The following is a 26,424-nucleotide window of genomic DNA, read 5'->3' as shown; positions in this document are numbered from 1 at the left end:
CTAAACTGGCCGCATTCCAACAGATTCGCAAACACGCCTTACTTGTTCATACTTATTTAGAACTAAATCTCTAAATAAACTTCCATAATTTTGAACAACAGTTTTATTGTAGGTACATCATTTGATATTAGATACATATTTTACCAATGAATTAAAATCGGTTCTATGAAACACAGAATATATGGCTATCCATCGCACTCCAATGTGCTGCCTCCACGCCAACATTCCATTACATAGATGGCAGCACTGAAAATATTTGACATTCCGCGGATTCCAATCGCAGTGGGCTCGGCTCAAATGTCAAACGCGACTATTTCGTCAACAGAGTCGTGGCGCGTTAGTTGGATTTTATGAACTAACAAAAAATATAGTGTTTTAATGGACAATGGATAGTAAACGGTAAAAATTAGAACATATTTTGCGTCTTATAATCAAGCGGCAAACGTGTTTTTCCTGCGATTGCACTCCGAGCTGTTGCGATTCTCGTATATACCTATATTGATTTTCGTACTTCACCGGCTTGTAAGAATGTTATGAAGTTTCAGTTGCATAAACAATTAAATACGCGAATAACTAATATATTTCTTCGGTAATTGACGAACTTGCTCGTACTTTAAATAAAATATTGGTGATAAAAACAAACGGCTTGTTGTGAAACATCGTGGGAATAACAAACGCACCAAACGTAAGTAAATCCTGGTTTATCTGTCAATGTTTATATTAGGTATTTTGAAGATGCTAAGTTCTGTTTTATATTGATGCAAGTCTTATAAAATATATATTTTGTGGTATTTTTCATTGGCTGTTCATATTGGTACGTAAACTTATTAAGAACTAAGTACTTAGTTCCGCTCCATCGTTGTAAAAGCGCGATTGAATACAATTATTTAACTTCCAAAATAAATAAAAAAATGAAAATAAATCACTTATGTATGCAGGAAGGTCGACTGTATCTAATAGTAGATATAGTACTTTCCTTACAATCTTCAGTAAATACATCTGCTGAAGATTACTTATAAGTAAAGATTTCATAAGGTAATTACCGAATTATATTGTTTCCTAACCACGAATGCTTAGGCACATAGGTACCTATTATAAGTTTCACACTAGGTATCAACTTCATTTCAGCTTTATCGTTATAAATCTCTAAACATCTTTCCATGAGTCGTATTTTTTCACACAAGCACATACCAAACATAACTATGTAATAAGTAGGTAGGTACATGTTACCTACCGGTTATTTGCGCTGCAGCAAAAAAAATTCGCCGCTACACGGCTTTATGCTGCGATGGTGGGTACAGAGGCGTGTATGGTATCTTTCGAACATAATAGCGTGGAATGCGACTGAATAACTGATACGCGGTAAGCGGCGAATACTATTCTCATATAGCGCAAGTAGTACGTACCTACTACAAAATAAAGAGAGGATGAAATTAAACGCCAGCTGCACGAAAGACGTAACTCGAGCTCGTGACTTTAAATCGCAAAAAATACTGAGGTTCAAGCGGATTCACGTTTAAGCATACATTTATTTCGATATTTCTAAAGACACAATTTTATTTTTTATAGAACAGTCTCAATTTGTCGTAACTCGTAACTTACATATAAAACCCTTTCAAATAATTATCTATCTTATCTGGTTTCGCTTGTTGCGACAAAATGCTAATTGAAATTGATCATGCTTAATTAATATCCCTGATCCCTCAGGAAATCAGATTCCAAAATATGACTATGAATATTTGGGGTTAATTTCATGACGCTACAGTCACAATTCAATGTAGGTACAATATCCGCTAGGTAGGTAGGTACGATGAAATCAGAGTTTTGCTAATAAAATGCGAATTACAGAAAATGTACTCGATCAATTCTTGAGTTGCAAGTTTTAAATTACATAAAATGTATGTACCCACCTAGCTCCATTCCATCACTTATTTATTTATTTCCCGTTCCTTCATACGTGAGTTTCCTTCTATGTTCTCATTATTTTGCTCGTACGGAGCAATGATAACAGCGCGATAAGCCTCGCCCGATTACCCAATGTGACCCGAATGGTTCAATCCAAATACTTCAGAAAATTTACAATACTTTACCCTATATTGTTCCCAGACGACCCTTTACATTTTCAAATGCATCAGGAATTTTAAATCTAAACAGGAACGATCTACTAAACCTTATAAGAGAACTCATTTCTGTTAAATATTTCAAGAAAACGCTTATTTCATATATTTTTTATTAACGAATTAAAACGCGATATTTTTGACCCAAACTGAGTGGATAATAAAGTTATGCAAGAACTTCAACTTCGTTGATTCAGTTCTTCAGATGATTTAGAAACCAAAATATTCTGGTAGCAACTACGAGAAACATCTGCCGACCCCTTGTCTTGTAGTCCCCTTGGGCCACGTGCGCAGGCGCACAGCAGGGGTAGCGAGCATCGTAAAAGAATACACCGCACCCCAAATGCGGGCATTCCAGCAAAATTTCCAATTCTAACCTTATTTAAATGAAATAAGGTCTAAATTTAAAATGCACACGTGTTAACTAAAATAGATTATTATTTTTAACACGCGGAATGTCAAGGTTCGACCATGTGGCTTTCGTTGAGGACTAGCAGAGCAGGTGATAGCAATTTGGTTACTTTCTTATTCTAAAACAATGTTTTAAAATTTAGCAGACTAGCAGAGCAGGTGATAGCAATTTGGATACTTTCTTATTCTAAAACAATGTAACTGAAAATAAAACATTATATATTTCATAACTTTGTTAATCATCCGATTACTGACAAATTCTTTAAAAATAGTAGTCATCACAACATTATTCACATTAATATAGTATTATGCATTAATATAGATAACACAAAAAACATATTTTTTATTTGAATAAGATTGAGTGCTATAGCTCTTTTGCTCATTATTTGATAAATATGTCATTTTAAAATTACATTCCAACGAAGGAATGTGTTATATTGTTTGTAGACGATTGTTGACTTTATTATTACATATTGAATTATCTACGTTACTCTTCAAATATTGGTTTCTTACTTTGTTGTTTATAAGTCGCATTCCATGATTATAACATTCCATCGAGTAACTTCGTGACCATCAAAATATGAGTCGAATGATCTATTCAGTGAGTAGAGACCTGCTCCGAGACCAATGTAACGTCTACGTAGAGCTCGTGACTCCGCCTCCGGCCAGAAAATTCTATTGTGGTTAACGTACCAAATTCCTCATCATTAACGTGGCCAGTCATCGCATCACACTCGTCCCTACGTGTTATTTACTCATACATCCCTTCTTACTCAACTATTCAAAGTCGCGTGAGAACAACAAAATCTTGTGTCCACATTTGAAAGTAATGACTTTACAGTCTTCACATACCAGGAATTTCACGTCTATTATAATCATTAGAATATTTAGATCCATCAACGGGATTTGTTTATGAAATTTGTCAGCTACGTGTGGAATGTACGTAATCGCATTCTATATTTTAGTATCATTAGTTAATGCGTGAGTTTTATCTGTTCGAATTCCGTCACAAGGCTGATCGGCACATATTTCGTTAATTAAGCAGCAGTAACATTCCTAAATACTTATGTAGTTGTTTGTTTATATTCGCGTGACCATCACACAAATATTTCGCCTGGTACCTATGCCGATTCGACTACGCGAAGCTTGTTTATTATTGTCACAATAATTATTTGGTTTTTCATTATATTCATGTAGTAGTTACAATTCTAAACTTCTAAAAATTTTTTTGAAATCCCACGATGTATTAAAATATTTTGTTCTGGTGGGCTGAAAACATACTGATTCAATAGTTGGGTGTGTTAATAAATGTTGCAGACAAAAGATATGGCCAATACATTCTTCGCTTTAAGTGTGATATTGATAATAACAGTCCCATTTGCGACAAAATAAACCCTGTAGCAACGATGAGCAGTAGTGTCATCATAATGAAATGAAAATGCGACGATTTCGCATATTGACCGAGTGGGCAACGTGATGTAGTTGACCATTGGCTGAGTTCCCGCGGGCGCGGTATGCGGCCGAATACCACGTTTCACAACTCTTTGTTTGATCATTTGACTCCTGCGTTATTTACGCGGAGTTCTGCGCCTGGCCGCACGTCTGTCCTCCGTCTAGCCGTTTACGCGAGATGAGGAATTTCCGCCGAATAGGTATTCGCACGGCTGAATGCCATTAAACTCGTTCCAAGTACTGCGCCAAATATTTTTACATGCCCGCAGACGTGGATTCCTCAAATCGACATGCGGAATTTTAAACATTCACTATTTATACCAGTAAAATCTATTGTTTATGTAAAAATAGTTTCCGCCGTTGTTGAAACTTTTATTTTCACATGTCAAAAACACAAACTAAAACCAGTATCTAAGAATAGTCATAAGAATACCATGTAAGTATATTTATGTATCTAGGCATTAACTTTGATGGTAATAAATATTACATCTAAGTAGAATCTGTAGATTGATGTGGTTCTTTATAAACATTAACTACATGAGTACATGAAGTACTAACATTCGATCGATGGTATCTGTTATAAAATCAGATGATGTTATAACTACAGCAGATGTTTTGAAGATACATGTCGTAATTGCACGGGGTTACATACTCCTCCTTACTCCTCTCAATTTATTTGTGCGTTCTTCGGGACTCAATTTGTTTAATTTGAAAACTAGTCCTTCACAGAAAAGTTTCTTCAATTTTTTTTCTTATCAAAGGAACTTCAAACTGCTTGTGTTTGGTAAACGTTCAGTTTTAATCTTTTTGACAGGTAACCATGGAGAAGGTGGAATCAGCGTTGGATGTTCTATCACGAGCTGCAACAATGGTGCAGCCCTGCCCCGCGTACCCTGCCAGTGATTCAGATGGCTTTGGTGAGTACATATATAAGTATACATATAGTTTTAAGTAACACTATATTTTTATGTAATACCTGCTGCGCTATTTTTATGTAATATATCCTGCTTGCGTAATAGTTGCGCCCCGGGGCTTCGTTCCCGTGGGAATTTCGGCATAAATAAAGCACCCTATGTGTTATTCCAGGTTATTTTCTATCCGTGTACTAAATTTCATAACAATCGGTCCAGTAGATAATGCGTGAAGAGGTTACAAACAAACTTACTTTCTCATTTATAATATTAGTTGGGATTTATGCTGAAGATATTTTTTCAAAGTTTTTTTCCTATACCATGAATATACCACAAGTCGTGCAATATTAAATTGATTTAGAAAATATAATACGACAAGTTTCTGGGAATCATTATGGCAACAAGATTAGTCTAACAAACTGCATATTCGCGTTTTGAAGTATATTTTTTCGGGACTAGAAAAAACTATTAATGTTACAGATTTTAATAAAAGATATAATTAAATAGTACCATCAATCACAACTTGTGCTGGTTGTTAGCATCGTCGCAAATCATTCCCGTCACTGGCCATTTCCAACCGGTTATATTTTTGTCGCCTCAGTAGAAATTTATGATGGCATTTTTGACTTATTTGTTGAACATGAAATTCTCAAAATGTCCCCTAGTCAAAAATATGTCCTTCTCAAAAGTAAATATATCTGGTTAAAGATCGCTTTTTCAAAATATCGCAAGGGACTTACAATAAAATTTTATAAATTTAATCATCATTATAATTCACGACTACATAAATTATTTTTCTTAATAATCCATACTTCCATGCTAAATAAGAAAGTATGTGTGTCTGTTACGCTTTCGTAGCTAAAACCGAAAGGAAATTTGATATGCATACAGTTAAAGAGATACTTTGTCGAATTTCTATTAACGTTTTGCGAATTAGTCCACAATATGACCTACAATTTCTACTCGAGTAACAAGAATAAGGCCCTCTGGATCATACATCATATTACAGTCTAAAGAAACGTTGTTGTTGCTGAAAGATAAATAAAATAAAAATAAGTATTTGAAATAAAGACCAACAAGAGGTAAGTGAAAACAAACCTAATATCGTTTAAAGTAAAATCTCTGTAAAATCATATTGTAACTCTCAAATCTTTTCAAATACAAAATATTTTAATAATGGTGTTTGATATTGAATAGATAAAATTAAACAAACAATAGAATAATTCTGAAGATGATTCATTATCTATGCAGTTTATAGTGTGTGTGGTATGATTGATCAGATTGTCTCAATACGACAAATCAATCATTTATTTATTATCGTTAACTTTCCTACAAATATATACGTTAACGGTTCTTTGGATCCTATAAAAAACATGTCATTTAACGTATATCCTCAATCCTCATTTACATTTAATAACAAGCAGTAAAATTTTACCACAAAGCAGATTAATGCCAACGTTCGTACGTACATCCATAACATATACATAGTAATAGTATGTAAAAACATACAACACGGAGCTCTGTCTAGATAACTTGATTGGAATTCACTGATTACTGTACCCCACCCACGTGCTTTATGAGGAAATAAGAATATATAAAATAACATAACAATGACTCGATGGTGTTTGTGGCATATTTTACATTTCAGTTACTTATCGTATTCGTATACAAACCTACTCCAAGCCATGTACTGATTAATATGCATTCCGAACACAGACCATTGGGCCTATTCCGAATCTAAATGTTAAGGAAATTTCATTCTTTATTAACATTTCGGTAAAAATTACACTCTATTTATAAGCATTATCTTACGCGTTATCTTATGATACCGATCTAGGTTGAGCTTAAGGAATGTCTTATACATACTAAAGCAGTTACAAAGTTGCAACTTCAAAAGTCATACTGATCATTGGACACATCCCAATGATTAAAATTACATTGGACCAGATAACATTGGTCACATGGTCTGCATACAAATATGTTACCATTGTGAAACAGATTGAGTTTAAACTTTTTAGACACTTTTCCTTGACTCAAAATTTTTGTCAATTCCTAAGTCGATGCCATATGATTTACTTAGAGGTTGGTACCCAGACAAGTAGATAAACAAAAAGTTCAGCCAAGCGGGCAGTCCTTTCTAAAAGCCATAAAGGTACCATTGTTATGTCGGACTGGTTTTGCGATAAAGCCTCATTGACGATTGAGCGTGGTTCCTCGCGAACTGAACGTCACGCCGATTGTTTTAGGATTTTTTCCTTCCTAAGCGCAGCCAACCGACACATCCGGGTTGTCTGAGGGCAAGTCGTTCTCTAGGAAATGTTATAATCCGAGATTAACTTCGGAAGCAATTTCATGTCATTAAGACCTTTCTCCCAAGAACTCATAACAATGGAATTTACACGTTGAATTGCGATGGGAAAGCATAGCTTTCCGAGCATCGCCGAGAATAGTCGGTAGCGACGTGAAACGCGTCCCGAGCAAATTTCGCTGACCCACAATGCAATGGTCTATCCGGCTTACATACATCCCACAAGAGTGATATCTGCATACCGATTTATTGCCACATCTCCCGATATTATTTCTTCAAATGTATGTAAAGTATATAATTGCTAATGAGTCACTTGTAAACGTCACGTCAAATACGTTATTTATAAATATAAATAAATCACATAATATAATAATTTTTATAAATATAAATAACGTATTTGACGTGACGTTTCTATACCTACATTTTAATTGAACTTTGTTAGTTGTAAAGTTTACAAGTGACTCATTAGTAATTATATACTTTTCTTTATTTTTCTTGTTTTGTTTTTAATAAACCATAGCTTAGGTACATTTTATACTCAGTATCAGCATACTATAATATAACAATGCCATTCAAACACATCCACAGCATAGCATTGTTTAGAGTTGGCGCGTGTAATCCAAGACCGAGACCAAATCAATCAATAGCGTGTTCTAAAATTTCAAGTCTGCTAATGGGGGTTGATTAATTAAACCACTGGTATGCATCTAATCAAAATACGTTCACGCAATTTGTTGAGTGGTGTTCTTGTGGAGTGTTTACAAACAATGGCCGGATCGCGGATAATTATGCAACTGGATGACAGCGGTGGCACGAGCCATCGGCGCGGGCGCTCACTTTCGTTGTGGTGCGTGCGCTCAGCCGCATGCGAGCTGAGCCAGCCAGAGAAAGCGTTCAGGAATTTGGCCGACCACTGCTCTCTACAGCCATATCATTTACCGAGATTTTATTTGGCGCAAATCTAAACTAACTTTACGAGCCGATGGCATGATTTTCTTAAATTCCAACAAGTTATTTATACAATATAAAGTAATAAATAATACTGTAAATAGCTTATCATTCATGTCTATAATATAGTTAAAATTTTTTCATTCTTCCCAAAACATAGAGAAGTAGCGATCTCTAGATTCCCTAAATCAGATGGTCGCATTTCAATACCTACATTTATAATCATTATTTATTTATTTATTCATCAACAGCCTGCGGAACGAAACTTAAAAATGTGCTCCGTTGACGGACACGTCAAGGAGGACATCACAGTCCACTTCTGGAAAGGGTCTTTCCTGAGATACGTATTCGCACCTTGAGTTATGGGTTTTTTATTTATATAAACTACACACTTCGCTTTTAAAAACGGAATCTCCACTCAAGAACACGTCTATATTTATAGTATGTACTGTAAAATCTACTAATTTCAGTAATTATAACATTTGCACAAGTAAACTGATATCGGTTATTTCTATCCGCTCTAACAAATTATTGCATTCGTACCACTATAGCTGTCGTGATAACCAAGTTATCATATCAATCATGACCAAACTTTGTGTACCGTGTTACAGCTCTCTAGAAATGCAATGCTTCAAATTCTAAACCATGTCTCGAATCGAAATAGTTTTTATCGTGTAAAATATTAGGGTGATTATAGCGTGCACGATCGGATCCGGAACGCAGAGGCGGCGTGTTACGGTTTCGAAAAGAATGCAGAATGTAGGTTGTGTTGCGGACTACAGTTACGACTACTCTTAGGTATGCAATCGTTGATTACTATTGTTTTCAGAACATTATTTTCAACACTGAAAATCCGAATTTTGTCCTGTTCTTTTGTATAGTCCACAGCGTTAAGGTTGACAAACTATAAGATAAACAATTGCAATGAAAATTATGTAAGTAAAAGTATTTTTGACTTTAACTTAAAATTAACATTACATATTTTCCCAAGCATACAGATTTTAAATTTGGGATGAAAATTAAATAAGTTCAATGTTAATTAAAGTACAAAATGATTTAAAACATCGCTATTAAACAGGTCATTGGAATTGCTTGAAATCGTTGTTAGCATTCCGGCACAATTACAATGGAATGTGCTGAACCGAACTTTGTTTCCGTTTTTTTTTTATATTGGCACATAACGACACTCGTATCCTTATGATATGATGCAAAAAAATATTGAAAGTGCATAATTTGGATGTGATTAAAAAAAATATTGAAAGTGCATAATTTGGATGTGATTGAAAAACTTGAATGTTACTTAGTTGATGTCGCGTGCCAGCGATGACACCTTCGACGTCGCACGCGCAGTGTGCTTAGGCATCCAATTTCAATGAAGTCATCATGCAGAGTAGAATTTCTAATTGTGATGGATTCCATTTCGTTGGCAACGAAGCGAGAGTCAGATATTTGGCCCGCCTCGTGCATTGTTTCTAGATCCGCGAGAGCAAATATCTAGCACAGGATAACATCTGATTTGATCTATTACTTTTCAGAACTGTATCACAATGTAGATTACACGAATTTGCGTAGATATTTTATAAAATATTATGTCTAACATAATATTAATACTGTCATAGTAATGCTAACAATACGTATAATAACAAATATTATTAGTTCTTTTTACTCCAGCCTTCTGTGGCCAAAATTATAATACATACTTTCTCAGATTACATCTTCAATGAAGCATCATAATGTTTTCTTTACATTATCTATGTTTTATTTACCGAATTTAGAACATAGTAAATTTAATTTAATTCTATTCATTCTAATTCACGTACATTATTTTACAATTCTAAGACAAAAATCAATATAAGCTGGAAACTATTAGAGCCATCAGGAAAGAGCAACGTAAATAGATAAATAAGCTTCATAAGTCTTATTTCAATAAGGCTCATCACAGGATACGGTCAGTAAGAAGGCAGAAAATATACGCAGCTCGTTTTCTGGTCGGGTGTTCACATTCCATACAACGTAGCCGCTGCGCCTGCGCACATCAAAGATAGGCATCTCGGCTCGGGAACGCACTTTGTACGGCAATAAATATACGACGTCATAAACTGATTGTATTAGCTAGAAGCTATGCTGATAGTCACCATTATTAGGAAATTCTTATTCCAAGTAACCGCTTGATTCAGCGAAACCCAGTAAGAGATACTTGCCTATCAGCTTTTTCTTCAATAATGGACTCTTATCGGTAAATGCATTTTCTATTTAATGTTGTGGTTTGTGGTTGTGTAAATAAATTAGCATAGGGTAAACCAAGTTTCGCTCTTGTGTTGTGTGATACTATAGTCCAATATATTGAAGGTATTACCAGCTTATACTGAGAATTTGAAAGTATAGTTTAATCTTGACCAATGTATCGTAGAAATCACTAGACGACAATCGGTTTTAAATGTGAACTTTATCTTTTTATTAAAAATAGATAAGTAGGTAAGTAATAATACCATTACACAGTATAACAAAGTCGCATCCCGCCGTCTGTCTGTCCCTATGTATACTCAGATCTTTAATACTACGCAACGTATTTTGTAGCATTTTTATGCATAATTTTACACCCGTGAGAAGCCTGGGCGGTGAAGTAATATGAAGTCCCTAGTAACGTATAAAACGCATCTCAAGGCATCGGCTAACAATTTGTTCCGCGATTCCTACGATATGACCAACGCAGTATCAACACTTATTAATAAGTAAGGAATGTTAATAGCCGTTGAAGGCATTTGATTTTTACTTGACCTCAGTCTTGTCATCGGGTTGAACATTAATATTTACGCCATTAAGAATATACTATATGTGTTATGCGACTTGATAATACAAATTTGTAGTTGGAATCCAGGTAACGCCGCGAGCGTGCTGTGATGCAATGGTTGAAGAAATACGCGTCATGAAACCAAATTATCCAAGGTACCACAGGGAAATAACATTTTAGAAAGTTTTGGTTTTTATTAATAACAAAATTCTTGTCTAACGCGTGGCTCACGTCACATTAGCTTGAGCGAAATGAGTTTCGTCTTCGAACTTTATTCGATGATTCTTAAAAAGAAAACGAGTATGTACTCAAGCTACCCTACCTAACCTAGAGTTGAGTTAAAAATTTTAGATAGTAACAATTATTTTGACTTCTATTTTAAAATTTCACACTCCTCATCGTCTAACTACTAAAATACTCCAAAACCACGTTTAATGTAAAACAAAACATGATGAAGAACATCATGGTCGATACTTATAAACTTATTGTGAATATGATTTTCAATTGACTCAAATCTGTATGCGTCGTTTGTCTTCAGCATATTGGTCTATCATGATTCGACTGCCTCATAAGGGTTCTCCTTACTAGAGCCGCGATTCAACGAAGCATGTCAGGGCTACCTCGTACAAACACGCTATACGCGGAGCTATGCTGCTTATGTAACAATAAATATTGCTGCATACTTCACACTCAATGGGCTGTTAGAGGACGATAGATCTTTAAATTTTATTTGCTGGAAGGCCATAAAATTCATTGTAAGCTATTGACATACAAGGGAACATAGAATCTATAAAACACTAGTAGCAGAACTTGCTCATAACACTGTTTGTATTTAATATTATTCCTTAGGAAATGTCTGCTATAAGTACTTCTTCCAGAAATAAATATAAGACAAAGATATATATGCGACATTCGCAAATCAAGGCAGGTATCGGAATACTTTTTTTACATGAAATTGAGCAGGGTTTACGTTACTTGACCGTACTGTATAATGATCCGCTGTCTGCCGATAGAAGCCGATAAATGGAATAGAATCAAAAAAGAAATGTTAATGCACTTTTGAATTCTATTATTTTGAATAAGTAGAAGGTCACGGAAATCACTTGCATGAAACTGCGTGCAGTGGAATGCATCCGTCACGCTCCAAGGTAACAAAGCTTGAGGGTGAATTCCTGTGGTGGATTTGTAGACGCGGCGCGGCGGCACCGCTGATTGACACAAAATCGCCAATCTGTTAATGTTAGTTCCACATATTACCTAACTAGCTCTATCAAAGGTTGGCTGGAAAAAATTGCATTAGCGATAAGTCCGCCTTTGCACTCATTATGTTTGAATATTTTGTTGTAACTTATATCTCCTGTGTGAATGGTGCAATAAAGAGTTTATCTATCTATCATTATTTTTATCAAAATGTGCCAATTATAACATTTGTATTGTTATGTGTAAAAATATTTATAATTAAGAAATTAAGATGAAAATATTGCATAGAAGTGTGTCACTGCGTGAGTGCTACGAGTAGATCTTAATCAGCTGACTCATGGTAGTTTAATACCACGATACTGACTTTATTCTCTAGCTGCACATAAATCATCGACTCATTGGCAGTGAAGATTGATCATGACTTTGTCAAATTAACCTGGTTTAGTGGTAATGTATGAATTGAAGGACAGAATAACTGTGATAGTAGCTTATCTTTTAAATTGAAATATCACATGTCGTCATAATAAGTCCTAGTCATTTCATGCAAAAGAAGTGATGATATGATCACTTTATTATTATTATGCCGGATCCACACTGTGGTCGAACAGTTTGCCAATCTTTGGCGGATTTGGTAAACATTGCTGGTTTTTCATTGCGGTAGATATACTTATGCTAAACAATGTGCGCGCAAGTATCTGGGTTCGGTGACAATGTGGAGCTGGCGTTACATATAGAAATAATCAACCCATCAACCCTCAGAACAATTAGAACATCCAACCAAAAGCCATGTGCGCGTATGACAGCACCAATTGTTTTCGTCTCAACTCCATCTACCCGTCAATACGTGTACTTTCAAAGGTCAGTTTAAATTTCCCCAGCCCTTTCCCTTTGTACAGATGGCGCCGCATTCGACTGTGTTAACTTGAATCGCCATGTCTAGATGCCGCCACTAGTATTTTGGTCCGAAGGACCAAATTTTATTTTGAAATGCATTCTGGGGTACATAAAAATAATATTTTTACACAGTGAGGAAATACATACTACTGTCCCTTGTATTAATTAATTTGTAATTAACCGGGGCAAATTCTAGCAATCGTCACCAGTCACACGAAGCATACTTTAATTAGAGTTTACTTAAATCAATATTTCCACCGTCACCCTCCCAAATACAGAACGTTAATCAACAACTCATGGATGATTACTGTGCCCTTTGCGACAAACAATATCTGTGTAAATAATATCGTTTGGTGTTGAACAAAACTGACGCTCTGGATTTAGAGAGTGGTTTTCTACGGGGTCATAGTATAAAATGTTTTATGAAACTCTTGCTGCGCCTCGGGGCTTTGCTCCCGTGGGAATATTGGGATAAAAAGTACCCTATGTGTTATTCCAGGTTACATTCTACCCGTGTACTCAATTTCATAACAATCTGCCCAGTAGATTTTGCGTGAAAGAGTAACAAACATGCACATGAACCTCACAAACCTTTGCATTTATAATATTAGTAGGATTAATTAAAAAATATCTATAACAACTCTACTAAATTTACAATTAAGAAAAGTAGAGTCGCAGGTGTTTTTACACCCATTTTATCACCCCTCAATTTCATAACAGATTTTCAATGTACTATATAATGAGAGAGGATTTATCTCCACAACTCGTTAACAAAGTTTTATGCTCTGTGCTGACATTTCACAGTATCTAACATTATTTTTTTTACATTTCATTTTGTGGCAGCGTCATATCTGAGTCTTATAATATTGAATTCTAAAACCCACGATTTCTCATTACTTCTGTTTTATGACAAGTTTCTGTCGCAAAAATACTCGCGACAATTTCGACATTAACTATTAGTCCAAAACTTGGTCAATGTGGGCCTAACGTGCCGATGTAGCTGATGCAACAACGCGGAATGCGGAATGTTTGTATGACGCTTCCCGTACTTTCGCTGCAAACATCCGCACTGCACCCGCGGTTGCTACGTATGTTATGTAAATTATCGAGGAAACTACAGCCGTGTTGAGACTCCAATCGTTTATAAACTCTGGGTTGAGGATCGCCTGACCTGCCAGATTTGTAAATTGGAATACTTATTAGCCAAAAAAAAAACCAAAGAATATAATGTAACTTTTATCGCTGTTGTTCTCCGTAGAATAGAATGTAAATAGGAATCTGTAAATGATAGTTTTATGGTTACCTAAGTTTAGGTAAAGTAAAAAAAAGCTCTATTCTGTAGGCATACTGAAGCCGGCATACAGGCACGTTATAATAACTGCAGGTAAGGTCTTGTTATGAATAACAATAATGAATTATGTAAACTTGGCTACCGAATGTTTCGTGTCGGTAAATGTGGGCTGCGCCTGCGTCGATGCCTCCAGTCATCATCTGGGCCGGCTACTGCGCCACGCAACTCATCAATTACATGCCACACAATTATCTAACTAAGAATATTTAAATTTATCGCCCGAAGTAATACGGAATGAATTTGAATAACTCGTCCGGCGAGGAGCACGCACGCATGCCTATTTAAATGACTGCCTTGAAACGAATTGACAGGGCGTTTCTGGAATCAATGGTATGTTTTTAATTATAAAATTAATGCGAGTCACCTCAGGAAGTAACTGAATGAAGCGACAAAGCTATTTTCTATTGAAATTCACATTCACATTTTCCCACGAAAAGACATCACCTTAACAAAAGTTTGGATTTGACAAAAAAATTGTTTTAACTTGTAAAAGCCATCATCATCGTAGAGACCACCTGCTCATCAACGCAGACAGTGTTGTTTTCTTCAGCAGCCGATCCTTTTGCTTAATATGCCATATTATTACATGTCCCCGAAAAAATCATTGTTTTAACATAATGTGGGTCAAATGAAATTGGGAATACACCTTTAGTTTGGATGACAACGCACGCTGTGATATGATGTGCATGACCAGATGGTACACCCGCGATCGCCACCCGACCTCAATGGTTTACTGCCCGGAAATATTTTTTGGTCATGTGTTGAACGCAACAAATCTCTCTGACGACAAGAAAAGTTTGGGTCCAATATTAAATTTTGTTAAAATATTGTTATCCTTACATCACCCTGTCGCATAAAATGGATAAAATCAAAAACTAAAACCTAAAGGATTTTTGTACGGTTTTCACACATAGATTACTATCCTGAGGAAGATTTAGGTGTATAATTTATTAAGGTTTTACTCGAGCGAAGCTGGAATGGACCGATAGTTGTGAATATAATTATTGCTGTATCCGTTACATGCAGGACCATAATCGGAAGTAAGGGACGGACGGAAGCCGCTTTTCTGATGAGAAAATAAGGCACGAAGGTAGTTTGAGATTAACTTGCAAGTTGCGTGCATTTAAATCGTTCCCGGGCTAAATGCTCCATGCAGGCTTGCAGGCGGATACGAAGCCCCAGGGCACCGATAAATTCCCAGCTAACTGAATTACACACATCCTGCATCTTATATACGCTGCATCTTCTTTTTTCGAGTATCTAGGCTATCTATATTCAATTTTGAGACTAGTATGTATAGTTGTGTATTATTAGTCTTTTCAATCGATTCAAAATGTAGAAAATTTTAATGACTAATTATATTCACTATCAACACATATCGGATTAGATTGTAACGTGGTTGTCACACACCCCACATTCAAATATAATTAATCAATTAGGAAGCTTATAAAGATTTATCTAATCATCATCTAAGAAATGTAGATGATTTAGGTTCAGTTTTTTTTTTGAATGCTGGAAGCAATTTAGTATAGTTACACCAGGCAAATAAAAGCAAGTCGCTGTCGTGTCTTATCAAGAAGTGAAGGATTTGGCGAGAGAACACCGACAAGAGCCTAGCTCTTAAATTACTTCATGAGTTAAGCCCAATAGTCAATAACCCCTTTCGTACACAAGAGAGCCCAGAGCTGGACCCGTGGCGCTTCGCTTCAGTGGAGCGACAGAAGAAAAAGTAAAATAAAAAGAATAAGTAGAGGAGTATAAGGTAACAGACGCCTGTTTAATTATATTCTGTTGAGTGATTTAGAAAATACTGCTTTTGTCTGGTTTAAAACCTCCAACACTGCTTTATATGAAGTTATACAAATAATGTGTGTACTGTTCAGTTCTGAAATATCTTCTCACAGAAAGGTCATTTTGTATTTTAAAATGAAATAAGCTGGGAGGAATAGGCCAGATTAATCTTGGGACGTGAGACACTGCGCAATCATGGACCGTAATGACGAGATCAGTGCTTCTATTAATTTCTCGTTTCTATTCGGCGAAACCTCCAGACTTAATTAAACCAAGGCGGCGCCAAAGTCTACCTGTCGGTGAGCCTTTGCCTCGCTCTATTAGACAATAAAAAAGCTAATGCTTATACGGCCCGCAGTGCGGCGACTTCTCACAGTCCATCCCTCCCGCGCCTCACTGCACTAAAATAAAACAACCTTTCAAGGATACAACCACCGTAATTTAAAATACGAATCATAAAGGATCACAAACAAATCTAGACTCTACGCATCCTGCTCAAAATCTATTTTTGCGCATAACTATTGATCAATGCAGGACAACCCAATAAGATCTTTGTTGATATGAATATAGAGTTGGATATTGTACTAGTGGAATCGAAATTGGAGGTTGTAGATGTAAAGGAAGGCAGGAGGGTGCGGGGTTCATTAATCCCCGCGCCCTGCGCTCACGCACTTTCATGAATGGACCGAACAGGTTGATGTATTCTGGATACAGGATGATGAATTTGCGACAATGCATTCCATATGAATTCGTAGATAGATGGATATTTTTCAGTTTTATTATCTATTTACATGATCACCAGACTCAAAAAATACAAAAAATCTTTCTGAATAAGATTCTAGTTTTACTTCACAGATTTCCTATAAACTTCTTTCTATTTAGCATAATAAGATTCACACCCAGTGTAACACGTTGTGCTTACTGACGCATGCATTTATGCATCAAATTCAGGCTACCTTCGTTTTAAAATCAGGTCAGAGATCAAAACAATGTTCTCCGTGAGTGTCCGTGACTACATTTTCGCTCGCTGACACCAAAGATGATGTCATCTCTTTGTTTTGAGGTGATACCGATAAAGGTTGGCACTTTTCTTTGTCATTTGCACATCTTTATTTATATGCGTCGAAAGAAATTGTCACCAGTTCCGCATACCCTTTTTGCTTTTTCAGTGAGTGACATGATACAAATTAACATAATTGTGATTTTAAAAGTCGCTCATGAAATTTCTGTGAAGTGATTGTGCTTTATTATTGTTAATTGAGAAGTCTATATCATATATTTCAAAGCTAAATTTTATTTTAGTGTACTACTAATTCAGTAACATAAATAAGTTGGTATCTAAACTGTCATAAGTAATGTATAGTTTTACTTAATCATATACAACTGCCAGCTTGAATAATTTTTGGAAGACTGTAATTTTTTTCAAGGGTTTCATATTGGAATTTAGGTTTTTTAAAGTCATAGTGTGCAAATTCGACGCACGCTGTAGACGCAAGGCTCGGAGGAAGCGCCTCAACGTCCGGCCGCGTGGATGTAGCATGCTGTTCTTTTTCCTTTTCGGTTTGTTTTTTGTTCATCTCATTTATTTATTCCAATGTAATCTCTTCCAGTTCATTTTTTATTCAGTCGGCCTTCAGTGTTACCTGTGCCGGGACGCCAATAGTTCGTTCGAAGGACTTTTGAACTGGTTGCTAAAAGCACAGTTATGATTTCATTCATCGAATAGGATTATGTGAATATACAAGTGTTGTTGCTGCGATTTTTTTTTTTAAATGTGAATAGATTATTAGTGGCCAGTGTTAGTTGCAGTGTTGTGCTTGTGCGCAGGGATGATGGAACTTCCTCATTATCTGTTTCTTTTGACGCGGACTTCATTGAGTCTGCAACTCCATTCGATGGAACCTCCTCAGTCTCCCAAATTTAATGTGCCTTTATGGCAACCATGGGTCGCGTCTCCAGACAAAGGTAGGTACTGCGAATATCCAATTTTTATTTAATTTAGTATTTATAAAATCTTCTAAATACAATACTTCGAAAGCTAAATCTTCAGGTATATTTTTGTTATTGACAGTAAGTGATTTATTTTAAAATAATTAAATTGTTATACCTATTTGAATTAGACATAAGTATCTAATCTACATTATAGATATCTCATCTCGCAGAGTACATAGCTTTCTAATTACGATAATCCTATTACACAGAAAATTGCGTTTCGTAAACGCTGATTATAATTAGAGTCCTTCGATTTCCAATTAATTTAAAGCGAGATACTACATTGTGTACCTGGCCCTTTGGGAGCTCTGGCAAAGGGCGGAGTACCAAGTTATTAACTGCTTTGTGGTAGACAGTCTTGTTAATTAACAAACGGCGTTTCGACTGCGGCTGCGTATTTAAATAATGTTCAGCAACTAGCATTCTAAATTAGCAATATTACCGTCACAGTTCAATCATCTTTATTCTATAGGTAACTAGCTGTTTCCCGCGCCAAAATTAATAGGGTGCGTTTATCATACAAACTTTCAAACCCATATCTGGTCTCTGGGGTTAGAAATTTGAAAAAAAAAAGTACATATCTTGTGATCTAATTTCATAAAAATCGGTGCATCGATGCCCAATCGGACAGTCACTTAGTTTTTAAACACTATGGATATTGATAATAATGATAATATTTTTATCTTTCAATGATAATATTTTAGGAATTTTGTTCTTATTATTATAGCAAAGGTTGCAATGAAATTTCTATGTTGTAGTATATTTGATAGGTATATTTGGAGCATTGATATTACAAGCCCTATGTTTAGCAGCGGCGAGGACAAGCTTGTAATTGACATGGTTCTATTCGAACAGACTTTAAAACTTTTGATTTAGGACCCCGATTGCATTATCCTCTGAGGTCTAAATAACCAGTTACAATGTTTCTTTCTTCACTTTTAGAGACGCCAAGTACAGCATCAAGCGGCGAGTCGGAAGGTGATCGCACGCTTTCTCCCGAAGCACCCAACGCACAGCCCAAGGAGCTGACTGGGAAGTGGCGCAGGGAGCGTAGGTCCACAAGGCTACCTGACTACAGGCCTAGGTTAGATCTGGTTTGGTATAATATAGTATTTACGCCATCTTATCTTTTGGAGGTTTAGTCCAAAAACAAATGTCACATATGCTTTAATCATATTGAGAGGTAGTCCAAACATCGTATCCTCATTGAGACAATAACGATGTATATTACAGTGTTCTATGTGTATAGCTATAGTCTATACATGACATAGGCCTTTACGTCCATACATTTGATACTTTCGCGTCACGTCCCATCGCGCCGAACTGTGTCATAATGCGATTTTACTCATTATTAGACAGATCGGATTTTATTCATAAAAATGTTTATGCATACTATAAGCTAAAATATGTTTTGTTACTATCGCACTTTACAATATTTGACGTTGATAGAAAGAGACAAAACATATTAAAATATGTTTTGATCTCAAAAGGGGACCCTAAAATTTCCTCCACAACAGTATACAGGTCTCCAATTAAAATTGGGTTAAAAAAGCTTAAAGTATGCTTTAACTTTTTATGAATACTTCATAGGGTTAATACCTGTTGTCTAGTCATATTGAGATGTAGTCCTAAAGCTCCTAACCCAATTTTAATTGGAGACGTGTAGACTGTTGTGGAGGAAACTTTAGGGTCCCCTTTTGAGATCAAAACTGGTTATGTATTACCGCTGCCTATTGCACGAATTTCCTGTTATTATACTACATATAGGTGTGGTAGAAGAACGCAGAAAATCTTTAGTAAAATTCACAAATTTTCATGTTATTTCTGCACTTTTTATTATTCGTGCAATAAAGAGTATGTATGAATTTATGATTATGTTTTCCTTAAGGTAGTCATCAGCACATTACACTGCCTACTAAAAATCATCGCGTCACTATTATCACTACATTAATATTCGCGCAGTATAACTTGAAATGCCGTAGATTATACTCATAATATGGAAATCCATTCAATTGCTTACATTTAAAAAGGATTTAAGTTTATCTGCGACGATTCTGTATTTCTTTGTCACGAAGACTATCTCATGTGAATCCATAACCTGTCTTTTTCAATAGACTAGCTGATGAGACTGTTAGATTGTGTTTGAAATGGTTCCGGGTTACCTTACCCAAAACCTTGTTCACATATTGAAAGTCACAATGTTCAATAATACATAATCATCAAAATTCTATCAATAAAGAGCCATGCTTCGTTGCGCTCCGTCACGTTGACGTCCATCAGCGACGGACCAACGCCAAAAATTTGCATGAAGTTTCGACGTACGTCAATACTCGTCAAAAACTGTAGAAAACAACGGAGCTATAATGTGCTGCGTCATCGCAACGGAGCACGACTCAGCATTGGATGCTTGGCTGTAAATAATTTTGATGACATTTTCAAGCACTTTATTATACAAAATATTTACCAATCATTCATACAATATTGGCGATTTATGTATACATACGTATATGTGTATTATATTATAAAATACTTAGGGAAAAAATATCTGTCTATGCCGCTCCCGCCTGACCCTGGCTGAAGGGGCAACCCAAGAATCGCCTGATGTCGTCAAGAATAATATTGCGTGTCAATGTTCTGACAACTAGGGATGCCGACGACCGGGTGAAATGGAGACGAAAGGGTAGGAAGGCGGATCCTGAGCTTCAACGCTCAACGGCTGAACGGCTAAGGCTAAGAAACCGATAAAACGCCCAGATGAGATAGAGAGACGAAAATTATACGAATAACATCTCAACCTTCTAACCATCAAGATTTTCCCATAATTCAATTTGAAAATTAATTTAATTTTTTCAGAGAAAATGGCAAGATGGCGCTACGGTCGCAGTCTTTCAACGAGAGGCGTTGCGCGCCGTCCGTAGCGCGTGCGCAACCGCACAGCGACGGGGAGTTATCGGACGAGGTGGACGACAGACCTGCGGATTTGGCTCTCAATAGAAATGGGAAAGGTAATTTTTAACTGATATCATAAATGCGAAAGTTGATTTTATGCGGGTATAAACTACTGGCAAACATTTCTACTTTCATTGCTGGTTTTTCATTGCGGTAAATAAAAGCTTTCATACAAACTACACAATGTAACGTACGTTGTATAGTTTGTCAGAATCTGTCGTGACCGATAGTGTGTAGTCAGCATTACGCTATTCACCTCGAGCTTCATATCCTACTTTTGTACTGCTACATATGGCAGATTGTTATACAAATTCAATTACAACTAAAATGGGCAACCACAGTGGGCAACCCACCGGGTGCAGCTATTTTTAGAACAAAACGTGTGAGAGTAGGTACTCCTATCAAATTGAATTTTCACACGGCCCCGGCGTGACGGAAATTAAACGACGAGCCGTTACATTTGCTACCTCGTCTGTATTCACAAGGATTATTAATTAATACAAAAACTTATCTTGATTTACTTTACAAGCTCTCTGATAATTGTAATAATTATGCTTTCGGATTACGCGCATGTTATATTTTTTAGTACGTGTGGTTACGTCTTAGAATAAATAGGTCACTAGATATCCACTATTTATTATAGCACGAGGCTGAAAGGTTAGCATTCAAGGATTCAAGAATAATGGACGTCGAGTAGGCGGCAGCTTATGAAATCACAGCCGAATTTTCAAAATTTTAAGGTTAATTTTACCCTTAACATGCGGAAATGATAGCGAGTGTATTTTAGACGATCCATAATAATGTCGTCTTTTTACTAATATGAAGAACAAAGGATACATATTATCTTTCACTAATACATTTATATAAGTACCTAGTTGGAAAAACTCAAGCACAATTTAGTAAACCTAATAAAGGAAATTGAAACCCTTTATACTGTCGCTGAAATGCGTCTCGTCAACGTCATTACACAGAGTACAATTTAATTAATTAAAGCTAATCTTTATGACTCACGTTTCCTCCTCTCTTTGCAAGCCTTCATTCTTTGCATTACTTCATTTCATTAGAAGAAAATTGGGATTAACAATTTAATAGATTTTTTACCTTCTTGTAAATATTTAATATTCATTGCAGCAACATCATATAGAAACATAGTTTCGGCAAATTCAAATACATTGTTTTGTCAATAAAAATAAATCATGTTTTTGCCGATAGATATTATTTTGAGTCGAATGAAAGTGAAATGAAAACAACAGGCGTAACAGCTATTCGATACGTACATATACGAAATAACGTACATTCTGTACATAACCTGGCCTGAAATGCCACATCAATCCAACCCAATGAGGGCTGACCGAAACACAAACACTAACCGTAGCCACAATTATTTGCACAAGCAAAAATTTATAACTAAATTTTAAGCAAATTTAGAGCCCACTGGCAATTTGTACGATCAAGTATAGTTTTATATTTTAAGCTGAAAGGAAGTAAAATATCTGATTGTATGAATAGAATATTTAATTGAACGCCGCGAGGCGTTGTTACGTCTATCGCAAATCCATTTCAATCAGTTTAGAATTTTGTTGATTATGAATATTTTCGCGCCTTTGAAGCGAAACTTTTAAATGGTGTAACAATATCTTGGAAAATAAAATTGCTGTGCTTTATCCTTTAAAATATTAGCGAACGTCGAAACGTTTAACGAACGAGTTTAACGTTATAATTGGATTTTCCTGACCAAGAGTTTTGAGTAGAAGTTAAATGGTCCCTTTTTGCTAAGTTAAGAGGAAGCGAGCTAGGATAGTGCGTTGCAGCTCTCAACTTCGGCAGTGAACTTGTAATTGAGTTATCTAATAGGGCCACAAACGTAGCTAAAAGTTTTGAATAGTTCGCCCCAGTTACGCTTGTCATATCGTCTATCGTACCCACATAAATTTTAACGTTTTCCACCCGAGTCATGCTTTCTCAACTACTTCGTTGATTAAAATGTTTATAGCCGCCTTGCACCGATATTTTGTATCTTCGTCATTTAAAATTTTATGTTTTGAACTGAAAAATAGAATGTGTTGAAACATTTGTAAGAAACTAAGATTTAGTTTCTTTATTCTGTTTCCTTTCCATCGTCATCAGCATACGAGTAGATCATTTTAAAGTGACGACTGTTGGGACATTGGGCTTCCCTGTGGGTGAGCCGTGCATGACCATTGGGTCATGCATGCCCAAACGATTGCAAATTCAGTCGAGAAACGACTAATTTACTTGATCAGAATCACCGCGGCTTTGGAGCCTTAGATTATGATGAAATACAGTCCACGTACGATAATTGGCTTAACGTGCCTTCTGAAGCACAGACTCAAGTAGATATATATACATCCCATGACTGACCATTGCGAAGGTTACATAACCGCCGCATATCGATATTATCCGATGATTGTACTAATGTCAATTCGTATGCCACCAGGCGCGCCCCCAGAGTACTCGACTAAGCACGAAGCCCCCATCGACATGCGGCTGCGGTCGCGGCCGGCGCCTCCGCCCTACTCCAGACCTTCTGTCATCACCAAGAGCAATGACACTCCACCAGGTAACAAATACGTACAATTTACGCTTCTCATTGTAAACGCTCAATTTATTTACGCTTGTAAAGTTTGACATTATGGTTGGATGGAAGCTGCCTAAATTTAGATTTTAAGCTCTAGATAAAGTATAATCTCCGTCTATAAATTCTCATGCAAAATTAAAATTCTCTTGAGCAAAAAATCTTCGTCTAAGACTTCTAAGTGGTCAGTAACTTAATTGGCCAATACAAATAGGATGTAGGCACATTTATGAATGTTAGCTCGTTTATTTATAATATTATTGTTAATTTCCTCGAAAATAGATTCTTTCCTAAAAATAGAGGTAGGTATATACCTTGATCGTAAATAGACATTTCACATTTAAAATAATAATCCTATAAACGTCTAGCTGAAATCAAAATGCTTCAATATATAATTATTAACATATATTAATACTAGAGACCCTAGATGGAGATATTTTAATATTAGAGATACAAAACCATTATTGCTAGTATTATAATCTTTCTTTTCGAGTCTATTATTGCTAACACCGGTGTCAAATTTTATATAAGTCGCCTAAAGGCATAATAATTTATACCTACCAGACACACGGCCATTTTGGTAACATTGGATTTTAATCTACAATTTTCACGGAAGCTATCTACTTCTGACAGATTTTACTATCGTTTTAGTATTGACAAAGGAAATGGCAAGGACATCAGCATCAGAGTTTAAATATTGTAACATAATTTAAACGTTTCGTCTGTCATATATTGTATTTATTTTGAATATATTTCTTACCTATCCTCTTACCCACTAAAAATAATCTAAACATGTAAGAATACGTCTATATAGTTCAGGATGCATAGTCATAATACCATTCGGGTTACGAGCGCCTTTATCTGAGATAATCCACGGGAATCGATCGCGCGGTGGCGGGCCGAGCTCTACTTAACCTTTGACATTCTGCGGTCCATTGCTGATTGCGTGATAGGTAACCTCCAACAGATAGAAAGAAATCGAATTATCCTTCAGACGACACTTGGCTAACTAACTTCGCCTAGAGTATAAATCATTCATGATAAACTCCTAAAATTACTATTTAAATGCCACACGCAGCACCAAAATTACAAATACATTCTTTTTTCACAGGTTCGATGTCAATGTGTGACCCGGTCATAGACGAACACTTCCGACGATCCCTCGGCGATGACTACATGAACTTGTTCAAGAAAAATAACACAGAAAACGCTCAGCCCGGACCCAAACCGAATACTAAAGACCGAGCGAGTAGCCCTATACAATTTAAAAATGAGGAACCGCCAAAGCCCGCCAAAATAATAGCAATGGAAGTCGACGACGCCAGCCTCTCGGTAGACGATCACTTCGCGAAGGCCCTCGGCGACACCTGGCGACAAATACAGACTTCCAGATTAAAAGACAGCGAAAAATCACAGACGTCTGCGAAAGGCGTCGTTGATGATCACTTCAGTAAAGCACTCGGCGACACTTGGAAGAAAATCCAATCATCCAAACTCAATATAGACGGCACGGAGAAATCCAAGGAACAAACGAAAATTATCTCAAGGAGCGGAGTCGTAATATAATAACGGTAGTTAAGCCTCTGGGTGGTTCGCTTTACGGCCTTGTACAATTTACGAGGCATTTTCATGATGCTAACTGAGTATCAATAAATTCCCACTTGTTTTACATAAAGGAAGCTATTAGATATTTTATTGTCAGCACGAATTAAATGGCAATTTTATTATGCTTACTATCAATTTGGAGAACCATGACACTGTTACCTTTTGGATGTTTCGAAGATTTTATTTGAATATTTTATGTATGAATAGTCAATTAGTAGTGGTCACCATTAACGAAATAAGTTATTACCTCAATGTAAGCGCTTTTGCACAATTCACTTAGGTTAGTTCTAGCATTGTAAATAGTAGTCATTGTCTGTAGAAGGAGAATGGAAGATAATTTTAGACACTATTATAACTAGTTATTCTCATGTTCCTTGTGTATACTTTATGTGGAGAAGTTTGAGTGGAGACGCGTGGAAGTTTTGACTTCGAATACAACAATGAAACCCAACGAATAAATTTTATGTGTTGTATTATCAGTTATCTATAAAAGAATTATATTTATTTTTACTTTATGGAAAAAAAAACTTTCGAAACAAATTGTGACAAGTTACCTACAAATCAAATCCGGAAGATATGAAACAGAATATTGTAATAGCTAACCTATGTATATATTTAACTTAATTAATTGTACATAATCAAGTTAAACAGATACACAAGCTTATTATCTACAGACATTCTTTATATATTTATCTCCGAGTAACCTAAATCAAGTAGGATTAAATACGATGACATTTTATGCCCTTGTCATTTAATTGTAAGCCCTTTAATTGTGTCTCAATTTGTGTCACGTTAAGTGGCGTTTATTAGAAACAAAACAATAGCCTTTTATTAACGTAAGTACAACTAATTGTCTTATGATTGTTCATTTACTGGAAATGTCGTGCGTATCACACAAGTATTTATTCCTAGGTATCCGAGAAATTGATCATTTATTTATGACAAATAAATCTATTTTGTATTTTCGTAAACAGTTTGCTTTTACTATATCGTAACAGTCCCTCCACAATGTGTATTTTGAAAGCTGAAGTTGCTTTTACTATATCGTAACAGTCCCTCCACAATGTGTATTTTGAAAGCTGAAGTCAATATTGATTACTAACTTGCA

General features: G+C 35.9%; 1 protein-coding gene across 2 annotated transcripts; it reads left to right on the top strand.

Moving 5' to 3' along the window:
• The first annotated feature begins 286 nt into the window (after nt 1–286).
• Nucleotides 287–26,281, top strand: LOC128670697 (transcription cofactor vestigial-like protein 4). Of its 2 annotated transcripts, XM_053746564.2 has the most exons (6): nt 287–685; nt 4,795–4,897; nt 19,109–19,250; nt 21,020–21,171; nt 23,574–23,696; nt 24,823–26,281. In XM_053746564.2, the coding sequence occupies exons 2-6, from the start codon at nt 4,801–4,803 to the stop codon at nt 25,275–25,277; spliced, it is 969 nt and encodes a 322-aa protein (XP_053602539.1). In that variant the 5' UTR covers nt 287–685; nt 4,795–4,800; the 3' UTR covers nt 25,278–26,281. The 2 variants fall into 2 exon arrangements, with proteins under 2 accessions (XP_053602539.1, XP_053602538.1); XM_053746563.2 differs by lacking the exons at nt 287–685; nt 4,795–4,897 and adding an exon at nt 17,326–18,139.
• The last annotated feature ends 143 nt before the right edge of the window (nt 26,282–26,424 follow it).

The sequence above is a fragment of the Plodia interpunctella genome, chromosome 6, assembly GCF_027563975.2.
Source record: "Plodia interpunctella isolate USDA-ARS_2022_Savannah chromosome 6, ilPloInte3.2, whole genome shotgun sequence".
NCBI classification, from domain to species: Eukaryota; Metazoa; Arthropoda; class Insecta; order Lepidoptera; family Pyralidae; genus Plodia; species Plodia interpunctella.
This window is presented reverse-complemented; position numbering and strand designations above follow the sequence as displayed.

Excerpts from the sequence above, each read along its gene's own strand:
- LOC128670697 (XM_053746563.2), top strand. The coding sequence starts at position 18,004 with ATGATGGAACTTCCTCATTATCTGTTTCTTTTGACGCGGACTTCATTG. Across the intron at positions 21,172-23,573 it reads TCTCAATAGAAATGGGAAAG|GCGCGCCCCCAGAGTACTCG; the intron begins GTAATTTTTAAC and ends GTATGCCACCAG. Across the intron at positions 23,697-24,822 it reads GAGCAATGACACTCCACCAG|GTTCGATGTCAATGTGTGAC; the intron begins GTAACAAATACG and ends CTTTTTTCACAG.